Genomic DNA, 19,043 nt, shown 5'->3' with positions numbered 1-19,043 from the left:
TCACATTTTCTGTAACTGGTGTAAATATGTCTTGCAGTTTAACTCCTTTGAAATGATCTAAATAGGATCTGTACTTTGCAAATTGAAGACCTTTCTGCAACTGCTGATGCCAAAGCTCATGAGAGGCTGTTATTGCAGAAATGTATTTCCCTAACATTTAAACCTACACTGAAAATGAGTAATTTATTTCAAGCAGAGTCCTCTGAAGTGTTTTTATGTATAAAGCTGCACCAAACTGGTACCCAAGGTATAATCGCCCCTGACTCCCTGCGATTTATAGGAAACATTTACCAGAATCAAAGACTATACTCCTCTGTAAATTGGGAAAGAAATCTCAGAATAGAATAGGAAGTAAAAACAAAGCAGTGACAACTGTTTATGGGGCCTTTTTTATTCAAATTGTTTAGTTCAACAGAAAATCCAAACCGTTTTCATTTCTGGTGAAAAATACCCAAATAGAAGATATAGCCCAAGGTGTGAAGGCGTGATCCCAAGATATTACCCGCAGAACTGAGTCACAAGGGATGTTCTGAGATGAGCTGAGAAACTCAGCCTTTGGGGAGTGCAAAAGTCTTTTGATGGAAGGTGTATGTGGCTTTTATTTTTCAGAAGACAAAGAACATGTTGCTGTCACTTTACTTCTGAGCAGGCATCATGTCATCGATGGCTTCTTTCTTCTCAAGTTTCTTCTCCATCTCAATCATCAGCTTGACACCATCAACCACCATCTGCACCTGCTCCACCTCGGAGAAGCCCAGACGGTCAGCGTTGGAAACATCATATACACCTCCCTTTGCTTCGGTGTCAACACCACCTATAAGGGAAAAGAGGAAGAGAATGTTGCTTTTGCTTATCAATGGGGGAGGTATGTTTTATTTCTGGACATTTTAAATGTGTTTCAGCATTCACTTGACATTTTAAAACTCTTGATTCAGTGATCCATTTACTTTGTCCACTTCAGCATAATGTGAAGCTGGAGCAGATCCTGGGAGGATCAGATGCAACTGAACCCTGAACAGGACGCCAGTGCATTTCAAAACTTCACATGTCTTTGGGATGTGAGAGATAAACCAAAGAACTTCGGAGAAAAAAACTGATGCAGACATATCAAGAATGGGCTAACTCTGCATAAGCAATGACCGAGCAAGGATTCACATCTTGGGCTGGAGCTACGGACTAACCACACTGCTGGTTGGTGTAAAACCACCGTTTTCAACTGGAACTGATGGCTCAATAGTAAGGTTTGAATTCATCATAAAAAGTTATATTATTAATATTATATATTGAACTGAAAGAAATACATGAATCACTATGCATCATCAGTGCAGCAACCCAAAATCCTAAGGAAAGATTGATGACACTACTTACATATCTTCATTTTGGTTAAGATTTTTAGACATCATTATTGATAGCAGCATTATAGACAATGGTAATAATTTAACAATACTTTATGCAATGCAGCATTTACTACATTCAGTGTGATTATTTCTTGCCTTAGGTAAAAGAATCCACGTCTTTCAGCTATACATGAAGTGCGGCTTCTAGTGGTTTGTGGCAGGTAAGCAGCACTCCAGCTCTTGTCTGTAGTCATCACATCACTACTTTGATAGACAGTAGAGCAAAAAAAGGTAGGGATTGCTTAGAGGGCTCCAGAAGTATGATCAGAATATTTTTGGAGAGACTAGCCTTACATATATATGGGGTTGGAAATGTGGCTGCTTTATTAGAGAGCTTCCAGTGGAGTTACAAGGGTGGGAGACACTCAGCATGGTGTTAAGTATGTTAAGCTGGTGAGTAAGAACTGGAGCTCTACTAGTGATAGAAACCCTAGACATGTTTTCTGTGAATCAGTGTATTGGGAGACATAATTCTCATTGTATGAAGCACTGGGTCTTTCAAAAAGACATTTGTTTTTTAATTTTGAGCTTCATGAGAATGAAAAAGCCAGCCTTGAGATACAGTGAGCCCAAAACATCATCATTTATGACACGTGTCATATATTAGGATACATTTAATGCATAAGTAAGAAGCTCTTGCACTTGTACCTATTTACTCCTGTGTATGCAATCAAGAGATTTGCCAAGGGATAAGTCATATGAGTGAATTTGGATTCATTGTCTATGTCAGCGTTTTTGAATTCTGCCATGGATTTTCAAGGGAGCTACGGCACACTGTGTGGATATTAGATGCAGTATGTTATTTCTAATATTTTTTTTCTAAGGTTTATAAAACATATAATTGGAGGTCTTACCATTAATGATGCAATAGAATAATAACTCATTCACACTTTTGTTATTAAACAGTATAAAGAACTGTCAGAAAGCAATTTAGTCAGCTAAAGTTTGTGTTTGTTGCTGTTTATCCTTGATGGTCCAGCACCTTCATTTAGAAATAAATGGTGTACAACTTAGTCCAATCTGGTGATTTAGTTAAGAGTGGCTGAAAATAGAAGTATTCATGCAGAGTTTATAAAGCAGCCTCTCTGTTTACTTACCTGTGCCACGTTTCTGCAGACGCAGTCTAGTCAGCACCTCCTCAAACTTGGCATGTTTGCACAGGTTTGGCAGCTTGACGTGTACACCACCACGCAGGCCAGTGCCCAGGTTGGAGGGGCAGGTAAGGACGTAGCCAAGATGTTCAGTCCACATAAAAGATTTGTTGTGCTTCTTGAAGATATCCTCAATCTAAAACAGAGACACATATTTTGCATTCAGCCAAGAGTATATCTACCATGGACAGAATACTGATCTTTCACATTAATATCCCCTATGCTGTACCCAGACTTGTCTGGTCCAATAGTTACTCCTAAATAAGCCTAAATTATTTGAAGATTATATAGTATTGTTATAGTTTTACATGAAAAAACAAAATGCTTTTTATTTCCCTGTAGAAGTAAATTAAAATAAGTGTTATTCATATAAAATGTCCATTAGAAGTCATTTCAAAAATAGTGACTAAAGCAAAGGTACTCTGTGATATACCAAGAATGACCTTGTCTACCTGGTTGGGGCCACAGGGTGTCCATGGCAAGCCCAGGGAAGTTATACCATACAGTCATAGTCATAATCAGGGGATACTGCAGTCAATGGTATTCCATGACTCATTGTATTGCAAAGAGTTGAAAGTGGTACACATACATCTCCTAATGTTAGATTGTGTTAAAAACATGTTCTGAGATTTTTCAGGTAAGGTAGGTATACTTGCTAATAATGAGTGAACACCACTAAATTTGCTTTGCCTTGGGTTTGGCTGAAGTCTTCCAGAATTTCGCCGAACTCAATGAAATGCGTTGAAGCCAATAGGGAAGGAGAAGCTGAACTAGTTTTAATTGGATTATAATGGTGCAGTGGCTTTTTAAGTGTCCCAGATGGCTGGAGAAGCATCTGCCAACTACGCCAGAGTGAATGTTTTGGCCTAAAATGTGGCTTGTGAGACAGCAGTGCCATTGCCACCATGCCTCCTTGAGATAAAATTATACTCCAAGTGCTTTATCTCTTTCTGCATCTCTCACACTTCTATTACTATGACGAACCAAAAGCCATAGAGTCTGTGAGGAAGAGGCTGCCCCTGTCACTACTCAATCTGTCTTCAAAGTGAGGAACATAACATGCTTAATCCACTAGTGAAGACACAATGTGCAATGAATCTACGCAGAAAGACAAGAATGTTTTTTCATAATATTTTTAATATGGTCAGCTAATGTAATCTTCAAATGGAAATACTGCAAGTTTTTTTTGGGGGGGGGGTACAAATCCAGCTGGAGTACCACTTGTGTTGTAACATCATACCTGAGTATATATGGCGTAAATTATTCATACATACACAATGCAGATCAGGCAGCACCGTTAAGACTGAGGTGGAGTATGCGTGCATTATCGGGTAGTGATAACCTTACCCAGCATGGCTGCTACAGCCTCGTCATGTCACGCTGGCCTCACAAAACATCATGAGATACTGGGGAAAACAATTTGACTACGGTGGCCACATGGCCAATTTTTGGGGAAAGATTTTGCTGAACAAGGTTACTAGTGAACTCAGTAAATTTGCTTGAAAAAAACGCTTTTGCAAATTTTACAGATAAACCTTGATACTCAATAACCATGAAATCAGAGAACGATTTTATGTTGCATGCCAATTAGTAAATACTGTATTAAAATTATATTGTGCTATTGCCCTAATATTCTAGAATACTATTATTTCTATTTATCGTATTGTACATTGTATGTACGTTTAAGGATAGATGTGGCAGCTGAATTCTAATCAGTCAAAGCCTACAAATACAATATATTACAGAAGTGTATCATAACACAGTGGCAATTCCAGAGTAACTGAGACGCAACTCCAATATTAAGTCATTTTCCCCTTAACTTGTTTTTGAGAAGTAGAAAAAACACATTTTCTTCAGAAACAACAAATCATTTTTGGATACAGGTAATGCAAGTAATATGGGTTACCTTTTGCAGACCAACACAGAAGCGTCTAAACACCTCCTTCATGTTGCCTCCCAGCTGCATGGAAATGACACGAAGATGATCCTCCTCATTTACCCAGACCAGGAAAGTCTTGTTGTCATTGTGCCTGAACAAAGTGGAAAAATAAAAAAGACTGAAAATATCTGCAACTTCTATTAACGGAATGGCAGCCACATGTTCTAAATATTATATGTAGTTGCATTCTTAAGCCTGCTTAATCCAATTCAAAACTGCTTGGGCTGGAGCCTGTTTAGGCAATGTCAGGCACAAGGCAGGAACCAGTCCTTGATGAAGCATCAAGCCACTGCAGTATCCAGTATTTTGGCACAAACCAAAACTGAGGCCCACACTTCCATGGGGACATTTAGAAATCACCAATGAACCTAATGCACAGCACACAACTAGAGTTTCCAGAGTAAAATCGTTGCAGATACCGGGAGTGTGGACAAACTTTACCCGGACAGTGACCTGGAGCAGAAGTTGAACTCAGGATGTTGGACCTGTGAAGCAGCAGTGCTAGCCACCATTAAATAAATACTATAATAATAATAATATACATCCACAATAGTAAACTACAGTGCTTATCAGATCAATATGATTGAAAGTATGAAGTATGTGCAATCAAGAGTGAACAGCAGGGGGACATATCTGAGGTCCTAATAATAACAAGGTCCACTCTGGAGCTCGCTCTGCTCACACACTATGAACAATTAGTGGCTTTCCTAATGACACCAACTAAACTATTCAGTCAGTGGACTCTTTCTTTTCCCATAATTATCTCAAAATGTATGTATTTAATTAAGAGGACTGGCACAACTATGCTCTTAATATTGTTTGCAATATGTCTTAACCATTATAAACAACTAATCAAATTCAGGATCGTGATTGTAAGTATTTGATTTATTATTAACATTCAATGCAAATGCTCAGCGGTTTGACTTACCAGATTCCTCTGGCATCAGGCCAGTCACGAGCCATGCCAGAAGCCAGCAGAAGAGGAGACACGGGCTTATCAAACAGGAAGTGGTCATTAATCAGCTGGTCCTGTTCTGCTTCGGTCATTTCCTTCAGAGGGTAGTATTTGCCCTTGAATTCTCCCTCCAGGCTGTTCAGAGCTGGAAGAAGAAAATCTGGCTCATCCTCTGCAAATTTTTAAACTAAAGTGCACAGCATTTTTGGCATTTATTAGTCACAAGTGTGACATCTATAACGGGGCCAACTACGTATCCTATAGAATCAGCTATCACTCCTCTTTCAGAGTGCCATAACCTGAAGTGATAAAACCATTAAATCAATCTGAACTTAATCCATAACAAATCAGTTGATATTTTTGGAGCTTCCTTTCTTAGGAAACAATGGAAGTGGGATCATCTAACTTCATGATAAGACTACTTTATAGTACAAACTGGATTTTATTTAAGGAACTGACTAAACAAAAAAAACTGCAACTGTTGTGATCCTTTAGGACCAAGTGCTCACCCTGATACACCGGATAAGTGACAAAAAAGTGATAAATGGTTATGGCATCTGCAATGCTGGGTCACAAGGAGACCTATTATACACAAGGCAAAATCGAACCGTGCAGATCCAGAACTGTATGAACCGTACAGATCCAGTTCAGTCATGGACTATTATAAATGATTATGGATTCAATAAAAATATAAAGGAAAATGCAGCTCCTATTGTTGCCAGCTATTTTACCTTCGATGGACAGTTTCTCAATGGCTCTGCGCTCTCCACGGCTGCAGTGAGGGGGCAGGGTGTATCCCTTGATGCTGCGTCCAGTGCGTACACGGCTGCTGAGAACATAGTTTCCGTCAAGTTCTCCTCCCTGGGAAAATAAAAAAGATTCAGTATTACTCTGCTGCTACTACTTGAGATGCTAAGATGACACCCTGAGGAAGAAATAAAGCTGGAAGAGCTACTGATTTATTATTACTGGATAAAAATACCTTCAGGTTCTCATGGTTCATGTCAGTCTTGTGCTTGTCGGTGGGCTTGTAGCCGTTGTGGCGGTCCTGAATGACGGGGTCAAACAGATCCTTGAAAACGTCATAGGACTCTTCATCACCAGCCACGCAGCCAACAGTCATGATGAAAGGATGGCCTGTCACCAGATGGAAGAGGTTATGAGACGATTTTGGTATAAGGAGATAGGACAATGTGTTGAAGACATTTAATTTGTACTAATTTCTTTCTGTTGTCCTTAAGATATTGAAAGATTGTAGTTGAAAATTTTTAACTGGATATGATACAATACGATACAGCTTATTTTTGTGTAGCACTTTTCATCAAGTGCAGTCACAAAGTGATTTGGACAATTCTCAGTTAAAATACAAGTACAGGTTATACTAACTACTAAATACAGAACTGGTACACATATAAATGCAAATTTGTTACAACACACAAAGAACAAGGTAGAAACATAAGTGGAAACCAAGAATATGTGTCAATTAATTAACTGATGAGTTATGGCCAGTTGACAATGATGGAGATTAAAAATTTGGGTGGACAGGATAAGAGATTACAATGAATCCCTGGCAGAAATAAGAGCAAAATGATGAAGATGTGGAGTGTCATCTATATAAGTTAAATGTACTGTATATTCTCAATTTCAGAAAAAGGCAAGGTCTAACGTTTATTATGCAAATAGGTAACAAGAACACTTTTTTTTTAGTTTTAACCAATGCAAAATAAAGAGAAAGACTGACATTTTATTAGAGCGGCCAGGTCACAACAGTAATACTGTTCAGAAAAATTGATCTTCTGGCATGTCAAAGTGCATTTTGAATTATTCAGTATTTTATGCAGAATGATGTCCTTCAATTCAAAAATAAAACACCATCAAGGTGTATTTAAGACAGAAAACTGGACAGTCTGGATTCATTTGCTAGCCTTTTCAGTCATCTGTTTCAAGTATAGAGGTTGTTGTGTATCATGAAACAACTGGAAAGGATAACTAAACTAAATGGCTCCTTGGGTGAAATGTAAAGGAGAACTAACGGTGTCAAATTCTATACTAATGACATCAGATTTACTTGTACTTACCGGGGTTGTCCACGCCTGTCTGAATGACATCATCCAGAGTGAAGCCGCTGGGTGTCTGCTTGTCCCTCAGTTTCTTGTAGATATCCAGAGTCAGAGCCTTGGCCATATGGTTGTTATGCTTGGTCAAGTCAGGAAACTCCTCCTCAGCGGAGAAGTTCAACTTGTAGTTGTTGTGGGTGTTTCCGAAAGGCATGGCTGCACTTTATTTAAGTTCTGAAAGACAAGAACATTTCATAATGTCTCACTTTCTCCAGCTTAGCTAAAATGCCTGTAAATGAAGAAATGTAACCCACTAAAAGTGAAGTGACGTCAGTAAGGTAGTGGTAAAGTTCTAACACGGCAGGGCCAGCATGTGTCTGTTTTGCACACCCCGTAATGCAGCCTTCCAATCAGCAGCATCACTACTAATGCGCTTGAAAGATGGTTTTGTTTCTTATGGTGTCATTCATGCCAAACCTTATGAATTGTGCTAGAGAAAGGATTTGAAGGATTTCATATTTAAATTGAGGGACTATCCTGGTCATAATGTAGGAGGGTCAGCCTGAATAAGACAGTTCTTAGCCAGGAGATTAGTGTTATTGTCTGAAAGCTGTACACATATTTTTGACTTTCTGAATCCTTTTCCTTACGTTCTACTTTAGTTGTCAAGTATGATGCCTTGATTTTCAAGTTATCACACTCCAGTGTACATTTCCTTCTAATAAGAAATTCTAAGGATGGGCAGTCATCTGTACGCATTTTGCTCTCAAGTGAAGTTAAATACCACAGATTAAGTCTGGCAATTTTATGCATCTCTTTATGTACACATAAGATGAAAGAAGCAAGCAGATGGTGTTGCTTTATCAAAAAAAAAAAGATATTTCCTGGATCTTCAGCAAGATTCTTTAATCAAACATTTTGCTGTCATATCTTTAAAGAGTGATACAGTTCAGCACAGTTTTGTTTAAACTCAAACCATCTCTGTGCCATTTTCAGGTCACATATGCAGTCTCTGTATTTATTCACCCTAAATACGTGCAGTTTAGGTTAACTGGTGCCTCTAAATTTGATTCGGTCTAAGTGAATGATTGTACCCTATGATGAATATGAAGAATTACTGTTGGCATGTTGTGCCCAATGCTGCCAGGAATGTTACTCTGCAGTGCTGTGATAAAAAAAAAGCCTTAGTCGTAACATTGGTAAATGAGTCGACCCACAGCATACTCTTCAAAGCCACAGGATTAGCAGAGCTATACGTATGGAATTTTGTGAATGTGATAATTATTGCTAAAGCAATCCATGCTAAGCTTTAATGAACAGGAGAGGTATGGCATAGATAAGGCCATGTCTCATCTTCAGCTTAAGACTAAATACTCAGAACTGACATTTAATTTAATTCACATCATTATTATAAATGAAAGGCTTGCAATCTACTGTTTCTGTTAGTATGGTTACTTTATTTTACAATGTAATGATTTTTTCTCATTTTATTTTATTGTCCAAAATGTTCTATGAAAACAGGTTGAGTGGCCAAACATTTAGCAGCATTGTCTAGATTTCTGATGCTAGCTCTTCTGCTGTGTGCCTCAGACTGTAACATTCAAGCATATAGCATGTGGTATTCCTAGATTTCACTCTTTCCATTCAGATTAAAGAATCTGAATTAAGCAATATGTCAATTGTATCGAAATGGACTTGCTCTATGGATGGTTCAGTTTCCTCTTAAATCCCAAAGATGCCCATGTTATGTTGATTGGCAGCATTCATTTAACAAAGTGTGTGCCAAGCAATGGTCAGGTGTTCCATCCAAGGTTAACTATTGCTTAGCCCCTGATTATGTCAAGATAGAACTCAGGCCTTAATTTCAATTTCCTTGCTAAGATACAGATACCTTGTTTCTTTTTACTTAATTAGAAAATTAATTAGAAGACAAACAATACAAAATGAACCAACACATGACCACCAACCTGTGTCCATTGTACAAATCTGAAAATAAGGACAGGTGAAGGATTCGGTAATATTCATCTGCTTAAGTCCACAACACATTTTGAGAGTGGTTTTAGAAAAACAGTTTTGGAAAAGTCTGCTATGACAGAATGAAAGCACCAATATGCCATAGAATTAAATAATGGGTTTAATGAACAAGAAGAATTGTCTTCTAATTAAGAAACTGTTTGGAGTGGGATTGGTTAGCATTTGAGGCCTTGACTTAGCTGGTCATCTGTTGGCTCACTTCACATGGCAATCAAGTCTCATAACACAACTTAATTAAAATGAAGGAAAAAGGAGTTATTTAGCAGCAAAAATTGGTCACTGATCAAGAAAAGCTGAAGTCAGGAGTGCAGTCAGAGACCGCTGGAGCAGAGTGTTGGGCAATTATATTATTGTGCCAAACAAATGTGCTCCATTGCACATGACATTCCTAATAAAATCCATCACATCATCATCTTTGTAAATAAGTTCAATCTTATTAGGCATTATTGGTGCAAGTAAGGATCTAAAGCTGGACAGGGTTCCACTTCATTACAGAGCTCACTTACTTATGCAGAGCCCATTTATAATCACTAATTAAATGATCGTGCATTTAGCTATGACTGTGAATTAAAATTAAATTGCTACTTTGTGACAATATCTTGTTATTGACACTTGGTAAATGGAACGTTACTGCAATCCCTGTCTTATTAACAGTAGCTGAAATAAGGAATAAATCAGTGTTGAGCAGTCTTGACCACTGAAGGCCGCCCTTATGAATGATATTCAAGTGACGTAAGTCTATCAGACTCTTCAAAATTAGGCATCTAGAGAATCTGAGCTCCAACTTCAGCAAACAAACAAAGCAATGAAATGATGTCCAGGAACAGCTGCACCATGTAGCAAATATCAGCCACAAAGCTGCTCCCTTTCTCTGTCCGTGTGCTCTGCATTTTAACCCTATCTGAGGCATCGTGTTTCATTACAGGCAAGAAGACTGCTCTTGTCCAGCAGCACAAGGTATTAATAGATTTCCCCATCTGTGGGAAAGACCTTGCCAGCTTCATTGTACGTGTATATGCACAGATGCCAGCAGCTGTCAAAGCATGGCTCTGAAATATCCTTGCCAGGGATCACGTTACAGCTCACGGAGGGAAGTTTTATGGCACTGTCCAATTTAATCCTGTTGCTAACCCTTGCAAGGAACACGTCTGGCATGAGAAAAGTTATGACCTGTGAAAATGTAGAAAGAGTCTAAACTCACTATAGACTTCATGTCAGTCTTATGTTTTCTTGTATTCAACTTTTTTATTGCTCACTAGAGCCTCTTTGCCCTTTTGTAAGCAGTAGATAACATTGTCTTCTTTCCATCACAGAGACTCATTTCTGGCATGCCATGTAACTCACACTACTTGTAGATCCTCCCCATAAAGTTATTATCCATATAAAATTCTATAAAGGCATGTCATGTCAAAAGAGGATACCCCTTCCTAATACTTTTTGATTAAATAGAATGAATTGAGAAAAATTAAAATACGTGTGTATTAAGGCTCAGCATGTAAGTAGGCTGTTAACCTCCACACACAAATAGTTTACAAGCTATTTTCAGAATAATACTACAGCGGTAAAAACATTTGAACCATTTAAAAAAATGAACCAGCTTTAATAGTGTGTTATCACTGGAAACATTTAGACTAACACATTAAAACTATGATAAGGATTTTCTTTGCCGTTTCCTCTACACTGCCAGCATGAAGGCAGGTGCTTCTGCTACTGTGACCTCGCTGGTTTAAATGACTGCCAACTAAGCACCCCTGCCAAGAAAGGGAATTTGAGCACCAAGGTCTTTATATAGACAGGGTACAGTGGCTCGTATGCAAGCCTGGTATCTAGGTCTTCAGTCTAGAGACACTGCCAAAAACTGTGTTTCAGGAGCCAGGATTGCAATTAGGCAGATCTTACGGCTCAGCAACTAATATGGACAAATACTCCAACCCATTTAAGGGTATATGATCATGAAAGTCATGTAACTCCAAAGTGGCATCAGACTGCTTACATGCCAGTTCTTAAAGTGTACAATGCACGTGAAGCAGCAATATAATCACACCTGTCAATAAATTCAGGGCGCTGAACTGTAACATGAAGCTAAATCTGCAGTCGAAAGCCTCAAAGCTTATCACAGAAGATCAAATTCCTACTGTTATACCACTCATTCATTGCTGACAGATTTTAATTTTGTATATGTAAAAACAATGACATTCACTGCACCTAAGAAGTTTTATATCGTCTAAATGAACTAAAATTATTTAAAATTAACCCAAAGCAGTAATTCTTTTATTGTTTCAAAAACAAATTATAAAGTTTTTAAGTACACAATAAAACTAATAACAAATACATGACTAATAAGTATTAATGAATTATTTACAAGTTCATACTGGCATTCATCCTCCAAGCCCACTCATTCCAGTATAACGATGCAGGGACTACCCTATGCCTCACCTGACTACACAGATGGGATGCCAGTTCATCACGTGGCATACTCCCCTCACACACCCACCCTCCCTTCAAGGGTCACCAGAGAACCTAACAGAAATGTCTTTGAAACGTGGGGGTAAGTCGGAGTATCTGGAGAATAGGCATACAGTCACCGTGTGAATGTGCACTCTAATATGGCTACCTACTTGGAATTCATTCATAATCGGATAAAGAAGTTATTAATGTGTTAAAGATACATATTGATTCCGATTTTCCAACATGCCAGATTTACTAAGTATTTATGGTTTCAGTGGTTTGTCTGGTTAGCTTTGCTTCTTTCTACTTTTGTTCTTATCATATAAATATAACATTTCTTCTTGTCCATTTTACCCCTTCCCTTATGTTCCACTTTTTCTTCCTTCCCTTTCTGACACACACACACACACTCCTCCTATAATCTTTAGATTCATCAGAAAACTCTATGAAAATACATATTGAATCTAATATTTTTGCACCTTTACTGGGGAAACAACTTATATTACTATTTTAGATATTTTTGACACATTTAAATAACAAAAGAAACAAAATTTAAAAGTACCTGTGATGATCTTGTTTTACTGTAGCATTGAAATCTCTCTTTTTGTATGATTATACATGTATGCATATGATTAAACAGTTATTAACCTGTATGATTATTCCACACATTAATTCTAACAAATCATTATTTTTGCAGTAAATGTTCTTAAGAAATGGACAGCTTAATTTCCTTCAAATTTTTTTTGCAATATAAACTGACAAGAAAATGCAAGTGCAATCATTTAACAAGTAAAATGCATTTTAGCTTTATGCAGATTTTTTAAAAAGTCCCCACCTAGTTGTCACCAATAAACTACTTTTGCTTCACACAGATATCAGTTATAAAAGATTTTGAAGATAAGGATTACCTGGACAGGAAGAAAAAGAGAGAGGTAATGGTCCTTGGGATCAGTTCTTTTCACCAAAGCCAAAACAGGGGTGGCCCAAGATTTACAGTGCGAGGTCCCTATTTATATACCCGAATAACAGGCTCCCATTGGTCAAGCCTGCCATGCAGTGATTGGTCAGCACAGGTTCAAGCAAAGCTCAATATTTGGGAAGGCTGAGCCTGACATCACAATGACCTAAGATAGGGAGAAGCTGCAACCCAGGCTCTCTGGCTGTGCAGATGAGCACTTCGGGGGGCTGGGGTGGCGTTTGGGGGAGGGTACAGCTGCAGATGCTGAATTGGCAGTTGATCAGTCTGGACGGGTGGTTTTTTAAATGGCTAGGATTGTGAGTTTCACAAAGTTAAGTTGGCCTAATCTTTGGTAAAGTAATTTAACCTTAAATGTATCCCATATGCCATATAAGTGTAGTCAGCTCCTGTTCCTGCATAAAGACTTGTTGTGAGTTACTTTTTAGAGAATTGGCATAAATGCATTCAATGTATGTCCTTCACATCTTGAATTAGTAAGTAACAGTTTGTTACATTAAACATGCACTGTGAATCCCAGCACAGTCACCACTACATTACAATTTACAAATATCTTGTATAATGTATAAGCTGTAGCAAATCATATAAATTAAGAAATAAGTATTTTGACTGTATAATTTAGTATCTGTTTACTTTGTTTCTTGGCCAATAATCAAACCCTGTCGATTACAATGATTTGTGCATTCTAACTGCTTGAAAAGTTTGTAAATTTTAAAAATGTTGTGTCATTTTGCCTTCAAACTCAAATTACTGTATATTCTCTAGCGTGAACAATTGAACTCTTTGTAAAGTTGTACTTTCAATTTGTACAACAATGAACTCTGCAAGAATTATATTAACACATGGAAGTATTGGCATTGCTGTAATGAACGCATGCAACCACTGACAGGGCTGATTTGACACTTGGGATTACAGTTGTACTTGTGTTCTTCTGCTTGTACTTCTACTCAGAGATATACTTAATGACAGTTTTTATATTTGTGTTAATTGCAGTACTTTCAGTATAACATGGATATTTTCTTATTAACAGTAATACAGAATCATAATACAGTATCTTATATCATGTTCTAAAGTCAAGATACATCAATATTAAATGAAAGACAGAAGGTAAAATAACAACTGCATGTTGATATGATTAAATATTACTTTTGTGCTGTAGTAAATTTGCACTGTCTCAACTTTGTGTTTCATATATATATATATATTTTTATCTGCTTTCCACTAAATTCAGAAAAAATATCTTTTTCATTAGTTTTACCATTTCAGACTCAACGATTAAGGGGAGGATGCTGTCATCCACATATTTCAAAACAATAGCTTTACTCACCCTTAAAATCTAGTCTAGGCACAGCACACAACCTGTGCCTCAAATACAATTATCATAAAGACATCATGGTAAGTGAGGTGACAAAACATGTGAACTTTTCTCAGAAAAGAAGCATCCCTCACACATTTGAAAGTATCCCTCATACATTTGCTATCAGAATCCTCCATTGTCTACTAACATGCAAACACTCACATCTACTTTGATTTAGGACTATACCAGACAGTGTTTAGAAGCCTTTAAGAAGGCTAACAGAATGTTAGGTTATAGAGCATGATCTGTGGACGTCAAGTCCAAGGAGGTCATGCTCAACCTTTATAATGCACTGGTGAGGCCTCATCTCGAGTACTGTGTGCAGTTTTGATCTCCAGGCTACAAAAAGGACATAGTAGCGCTAGAAAAGGTCCAGAGAAGAGTGACTAGGCTCATTTCAGGGCTACAGGGGATCAATTATGAGGAAAGATGAAAAGAGCTGAGCATTTTCAGTTTAAGCAAAAGAAGATTAAGAGGAACATGACTGTTTTTAAAAGTATGTGTTTAAAATTATGAATAGAATTAGTACGGTGGATCAAGACTGTTACTTTTAAATGAGTTCATCAAGAACACAGGGGCACAGTTGGAAGCTTGTTATGGGCAAATTTGGCACAAACATCAGGAAGTGTTTCTTAACACAGAGAACCATAGATGCATGGAATAAGCTACTAAGTCATGTGGTAGACAGTAAGACTTTAGGGATCTTCAAAACTCAATGTTATTTTGGAAGAGTTCAGTGAATAGCACCGGCAAGCTTTGTTGGACTGAATGGCCCATTTCGTCTAAAATTTTCTAATGTTCTAATTTTCATGTGCCATGTACCGTAGGTTTTCTTAGGTTACTCCTGTCTAACTTCAATGTACGTTTCATTGAAATTGAATTGACTCTAATCCAGTATGAGTGCATGGGTGCCTTGTGATGTTCCGTTCAGGTTTGCTTAGGGCATATATTCAATGCTTCTATTGATGTTATTGAAAAGGATTATATTGACGAAGAGTGGATGGATGGATCTCATTAACAACTTTTACCGTGTTTAATATGGCCAAATAACCACTGTCTTAATACTGCATCTTTATTTGCCCTGCAAGAGTGTCCTTCTTGGCCTAGATCATCTAGTCTTTCTACCAAGTCTAAAGAGACAAAGTGTTGCAAAGTCTATACCATAGAACTCTGTTCGCTCTACTTTACAAACTTTCATTTTGATGTATTTTGAGGAGAGAGCTCAACAAAAACTCTTCACATGCAGCTTGACAATTTGACATGTATCAACAAATAGAATGTATCAGCCCAGGACTGACAAGCATCAGTCATGTGATCACATGTCAGGCAATTGCCTATTGTGTGACCAAACCCCAGTCTTCCTGAAAACTGTGGACATTTTTATTTAGGAAGTTAAGCAGGAGATCGGATTGTTAGTCCTGTGTAGCAATGTGTATCATGCCTACGTTTTTTTTGAGTCTTTTGAATTCCAGTTTTCAATATCTTTAACCTGCTCTGCATGTGTTTGGCCCCCTTATTTTTTAACCTCTTTATGATGTTTTTTACTCGTCTTTTATTTCTGACGTCGCTTTGTTCTGCGTTTTTTTCAATGACACCTGGTCCGTGGTGATTATTTTCCCTTTTTCGAGTAATAATTTCTGTTTGTTTGCGCTACTGCGATCTTTACTTTCTTTTTTTATACTTTTGAATTTTCCTACTTTCATATTCTTTAACTTTCTCCACGTGCTTTGTGATAATTACTTTCCTTATTTTCTGAATTTGCATCTAGATTAATCTTTTTCTTTTTTGCTCTTTTTTCTCTCCAACGCTTTTGAGTCTCTTTTCTCCGTGCTGCTTTCTTCTTCGCTTAGTCGTCAAAATTTCATTTATAACGTATTGTTCTTATACGCTTTATATGCACTGAGAGCCCTGGATCTGTGTGTGCTCAAATCCTTTAGACGACTGAATGTTTTGCTGCCCATGGTCTTATTTGATATTGGTTGTAAGTATGGCATGTCTTGCAAGAATCGCTTGTTCTACGTCATCGCGAGACGGTCCTGGGTCAATCTCTTGGCACAAAGTCTCATGTTTAAGGTCCCCGCAAGACGCTCCGTGACCATTCTCTTTCGTCTCACAGGTCTTTTAAGTGTCTTCCATGATCTTAACATGAAGATCACGTCTCGTCTCCCATCATTCTCTCCCAGGATTTTTTTTATAATAGAGAGATAATGTAATTATTGCTAAAACAACAGCAGAGTACTGTAATATATTTTATTTTGTAACAAAGACAATAGCTAAATGCTTAAAAATTTTTGTTATTTTTTCACAGCTGCATGAAGGTAGGGTTGGTGTCAAAAGGCCAGTCTATGAATGTGTCACCACAGTGGGGGTGCTACATTTATCCAGCACAACTGAGCAAATACTCCCTTCAAACCACAGATGATGAAACAGACAAATGTTACATCACAGATGACACAGGCAAGTTTACTAAGTTCTTTTAGATTTTACACAACTACATCACAGACTTCTTCTAGACCCTTTTGCTGCCTACAGACTATATGAAGTAGGGCTGCTCCTTTTCATGGCAGACAAAATTCATTGCATGATAAGTGATGACCATGTGATTCAGATGATAATTGTTAAAACAACCAAACAACTTTCCATTAACTATCATGAGAAGCATTTGTCCAGCTTAATCAAATAGCAGGTGACTTGCCATGCAGGTCACTTTAACAGATGCACTTTCCAAATCCTTGTAATACAAGAAATAGTTTCGAAGCATAGAGTGCTGAGAGGCAATGGGCAATTTAGATTAAGTTACATCTCATGTTTACACTGTATTGTCTAACATGTGCTGCGCAGCTCTGGAAACAAGTGGTAGTCTTTAAGGATCTTCTGTTAGAGCACTACAAGCACTTGTGATGCACAACAGTGGCCTGGCTCCTGTACCAGTGGAGTATACTTTCTAGTACCCACCATCAGCAAAATTTCTGTGATCGATATGGGCATGTAACTAATTTGTGGGATTATCATTAGGTGAAAATGGACTTTAGTATACTGTATTTTAGATACTGACTGCATACCTTCTCCCTCTTCATCCTTTCCCACTTCTAGGAGGAGTCAATGTGCTTGACCATATATAATATATGATATATCGTCATATATGAGTATATTTATATATATGTGTGTGTATAGCATGTATATAAAAGTTAAACTTAATAAACCTAAACTTATTTAATACCATTCTCAAAATGTAAGAAATACTTTATCGACTAAAATTGAATTTAACAGATTATTTGAGAAGTACAGTAGCACAGAGTCTTGGGTTCAAATCAGAGTAGTTTTAACATATTTTTTATTGTGGGTGCATGGGCTTTCTCCAAGTAAACTGGTTTCAGTCTACATCCCAGAAATAGAAATATGTACCTGAATATTCCCTGTAATGGACTGGCATCTGATTCACCCCCCCATGAACTTGTATTTAAATATGTTTGATTGAACAATGAATGGATGAGCAAGTGAAAGAACTGGCGATTCAGATGAAATTACTCTTGGGGGCTGCCAAAGTGATACTAAAGTGGCTCTAGTGTGTCCATGCGTTTAACCCTGCAATGGCATCCTGTCCAAGGATTGTTCCTGTCTTATGCTTGCTGGGATATCCTCCAGCTGCCCTGCAACCCTGCTCAGGATATAGAGGCTTTGCAAACTGAATTAAATTGAAATGTCTGATCACTTACTTTTTTGATTCACATGTACTCACTTAGTCCAGTTCAATTTCACAGGGGCCAAAGGCTCTGTTGGTAGCACTGCTTACAAAGCAGGGATCAGTCAGTGTACCAGTCCATTGCAGAGTACATTTATTCACACAATAGCAGTGGGTCATATTATGCACACAAACTTAGGGAGAATTTGCAAACCCCATACATACAGTGACTTGTGCATCCAACCCAGGACACAGAAGTTGTGAGACAACAGCACCCACCAGCCAGCTATTGTTGCAGTAAATGAAGACTTGTAAAGTCAAAGTGCTGGTTTATGTCTTGTTAGAAAATCCAGCTATTCATCCATTTATCCATCCAATTTTTACATCCACTGTTTGCAAAGCAGGGCCATGGGGCAGCTGGAGTCTGTCCCAGCAGTCATTTGGTATAAGGCAGTAACAACACCTGGATAGGGTGCCCTTCTATTCAAGGGTTAACACACACACACACACACACACACACACACACACAACATACAAACACACACACACACACACACACACACACACACACACACACACACACACACACATACACATACACATTCACATGCACATGGAGCAATTTAGCAACACCAATTCACCTATCCTGCATGGCTTTTTCAAACACTGGATTATGTAAAATTAGAAAATATGTTTTTAAATTATATCCAAAGAGCTACTTGCATTTTAACCAATCAGCAACACCGTTTAAAGTGCTCACAAATATAGTTTAAACAGAAGATCTTTTGCTAGCATATTATTCTGCTTTTCGTTTCTGATAAATTCATTCCTCCTGGAGGAAGCAATTCATGGAACCTTGCAGACTGAAGGGCAGAGAGACTGAAGGAGAATGTTAGTGTGATAGAGCAGCTCTTTCCATGACCACTTAAAAAAGTCATGTGCTTCATAAAGGAATCACACTGGTTTCTTTGCCAGCTGGCCAAAGGCACACATTTATTTTTCCAAAGGCTTTTTTAGAGTGTGAAGCACCTGTTCCCACCACCCACT

The 19,043-nt window shown here is 37.9% G+C and overlaps 1 protein-coding gene across 1 annotated transcript; it reads right to left on the bottom strand.

Annotated features, from left to right (window-relative positions):
• Positions 1-370: 370 nt before the first annotated feature.
• On the bottom strand, positions 371-12,996 carry LOC120539408 (creatine kinase M-type). The gene is made up of 8 exons (XM_039769438.1): positions 12,890-12,996; positions 7,521-7,733; positions 6,425-6,579; positions 6,174-6,303; positions 5,416-5,587; positions 4,455-4,578; positions 2,495-2,684; positions 371-814 (listed from the first exon to the last, which is right to left on the bottom strand). Exons 2-8 carry the CDS (start codon positions 7,711-7,713, stop codon positions 636-638), a joined length of 1,143 nt encoding a protein of 380 aa, XP_039625372.1. The 5' UTR covers positions 7,714-7,733; positions 12,890-12,996; the 3' UTR covers positions 371-635.
• Positions 12,997-19,043: the final 6,047 nt, after the last annotated feature.

The sequence above is a fragment of the Polypterus senegalus genome, chromosome 11 (genome assembly GCF_016835505.1).
Source record: "Polypterus senegalus isolate Bchr_013 chromosome 11, ASM1683550v1, whole genome shotgun sequence".
NCBI classification, from domain to species: Eukaryota; Metazoa; Chordata; class Cladistia; order Polypteriformes; family Polypteridae; genus Polypterus; species Polypterus senegalus.
The sequence above is the reverse complement of the archived record's forward strand: the minus strand, read 5'-3'. Positions and strand labels throughout refer to the sequence as shown.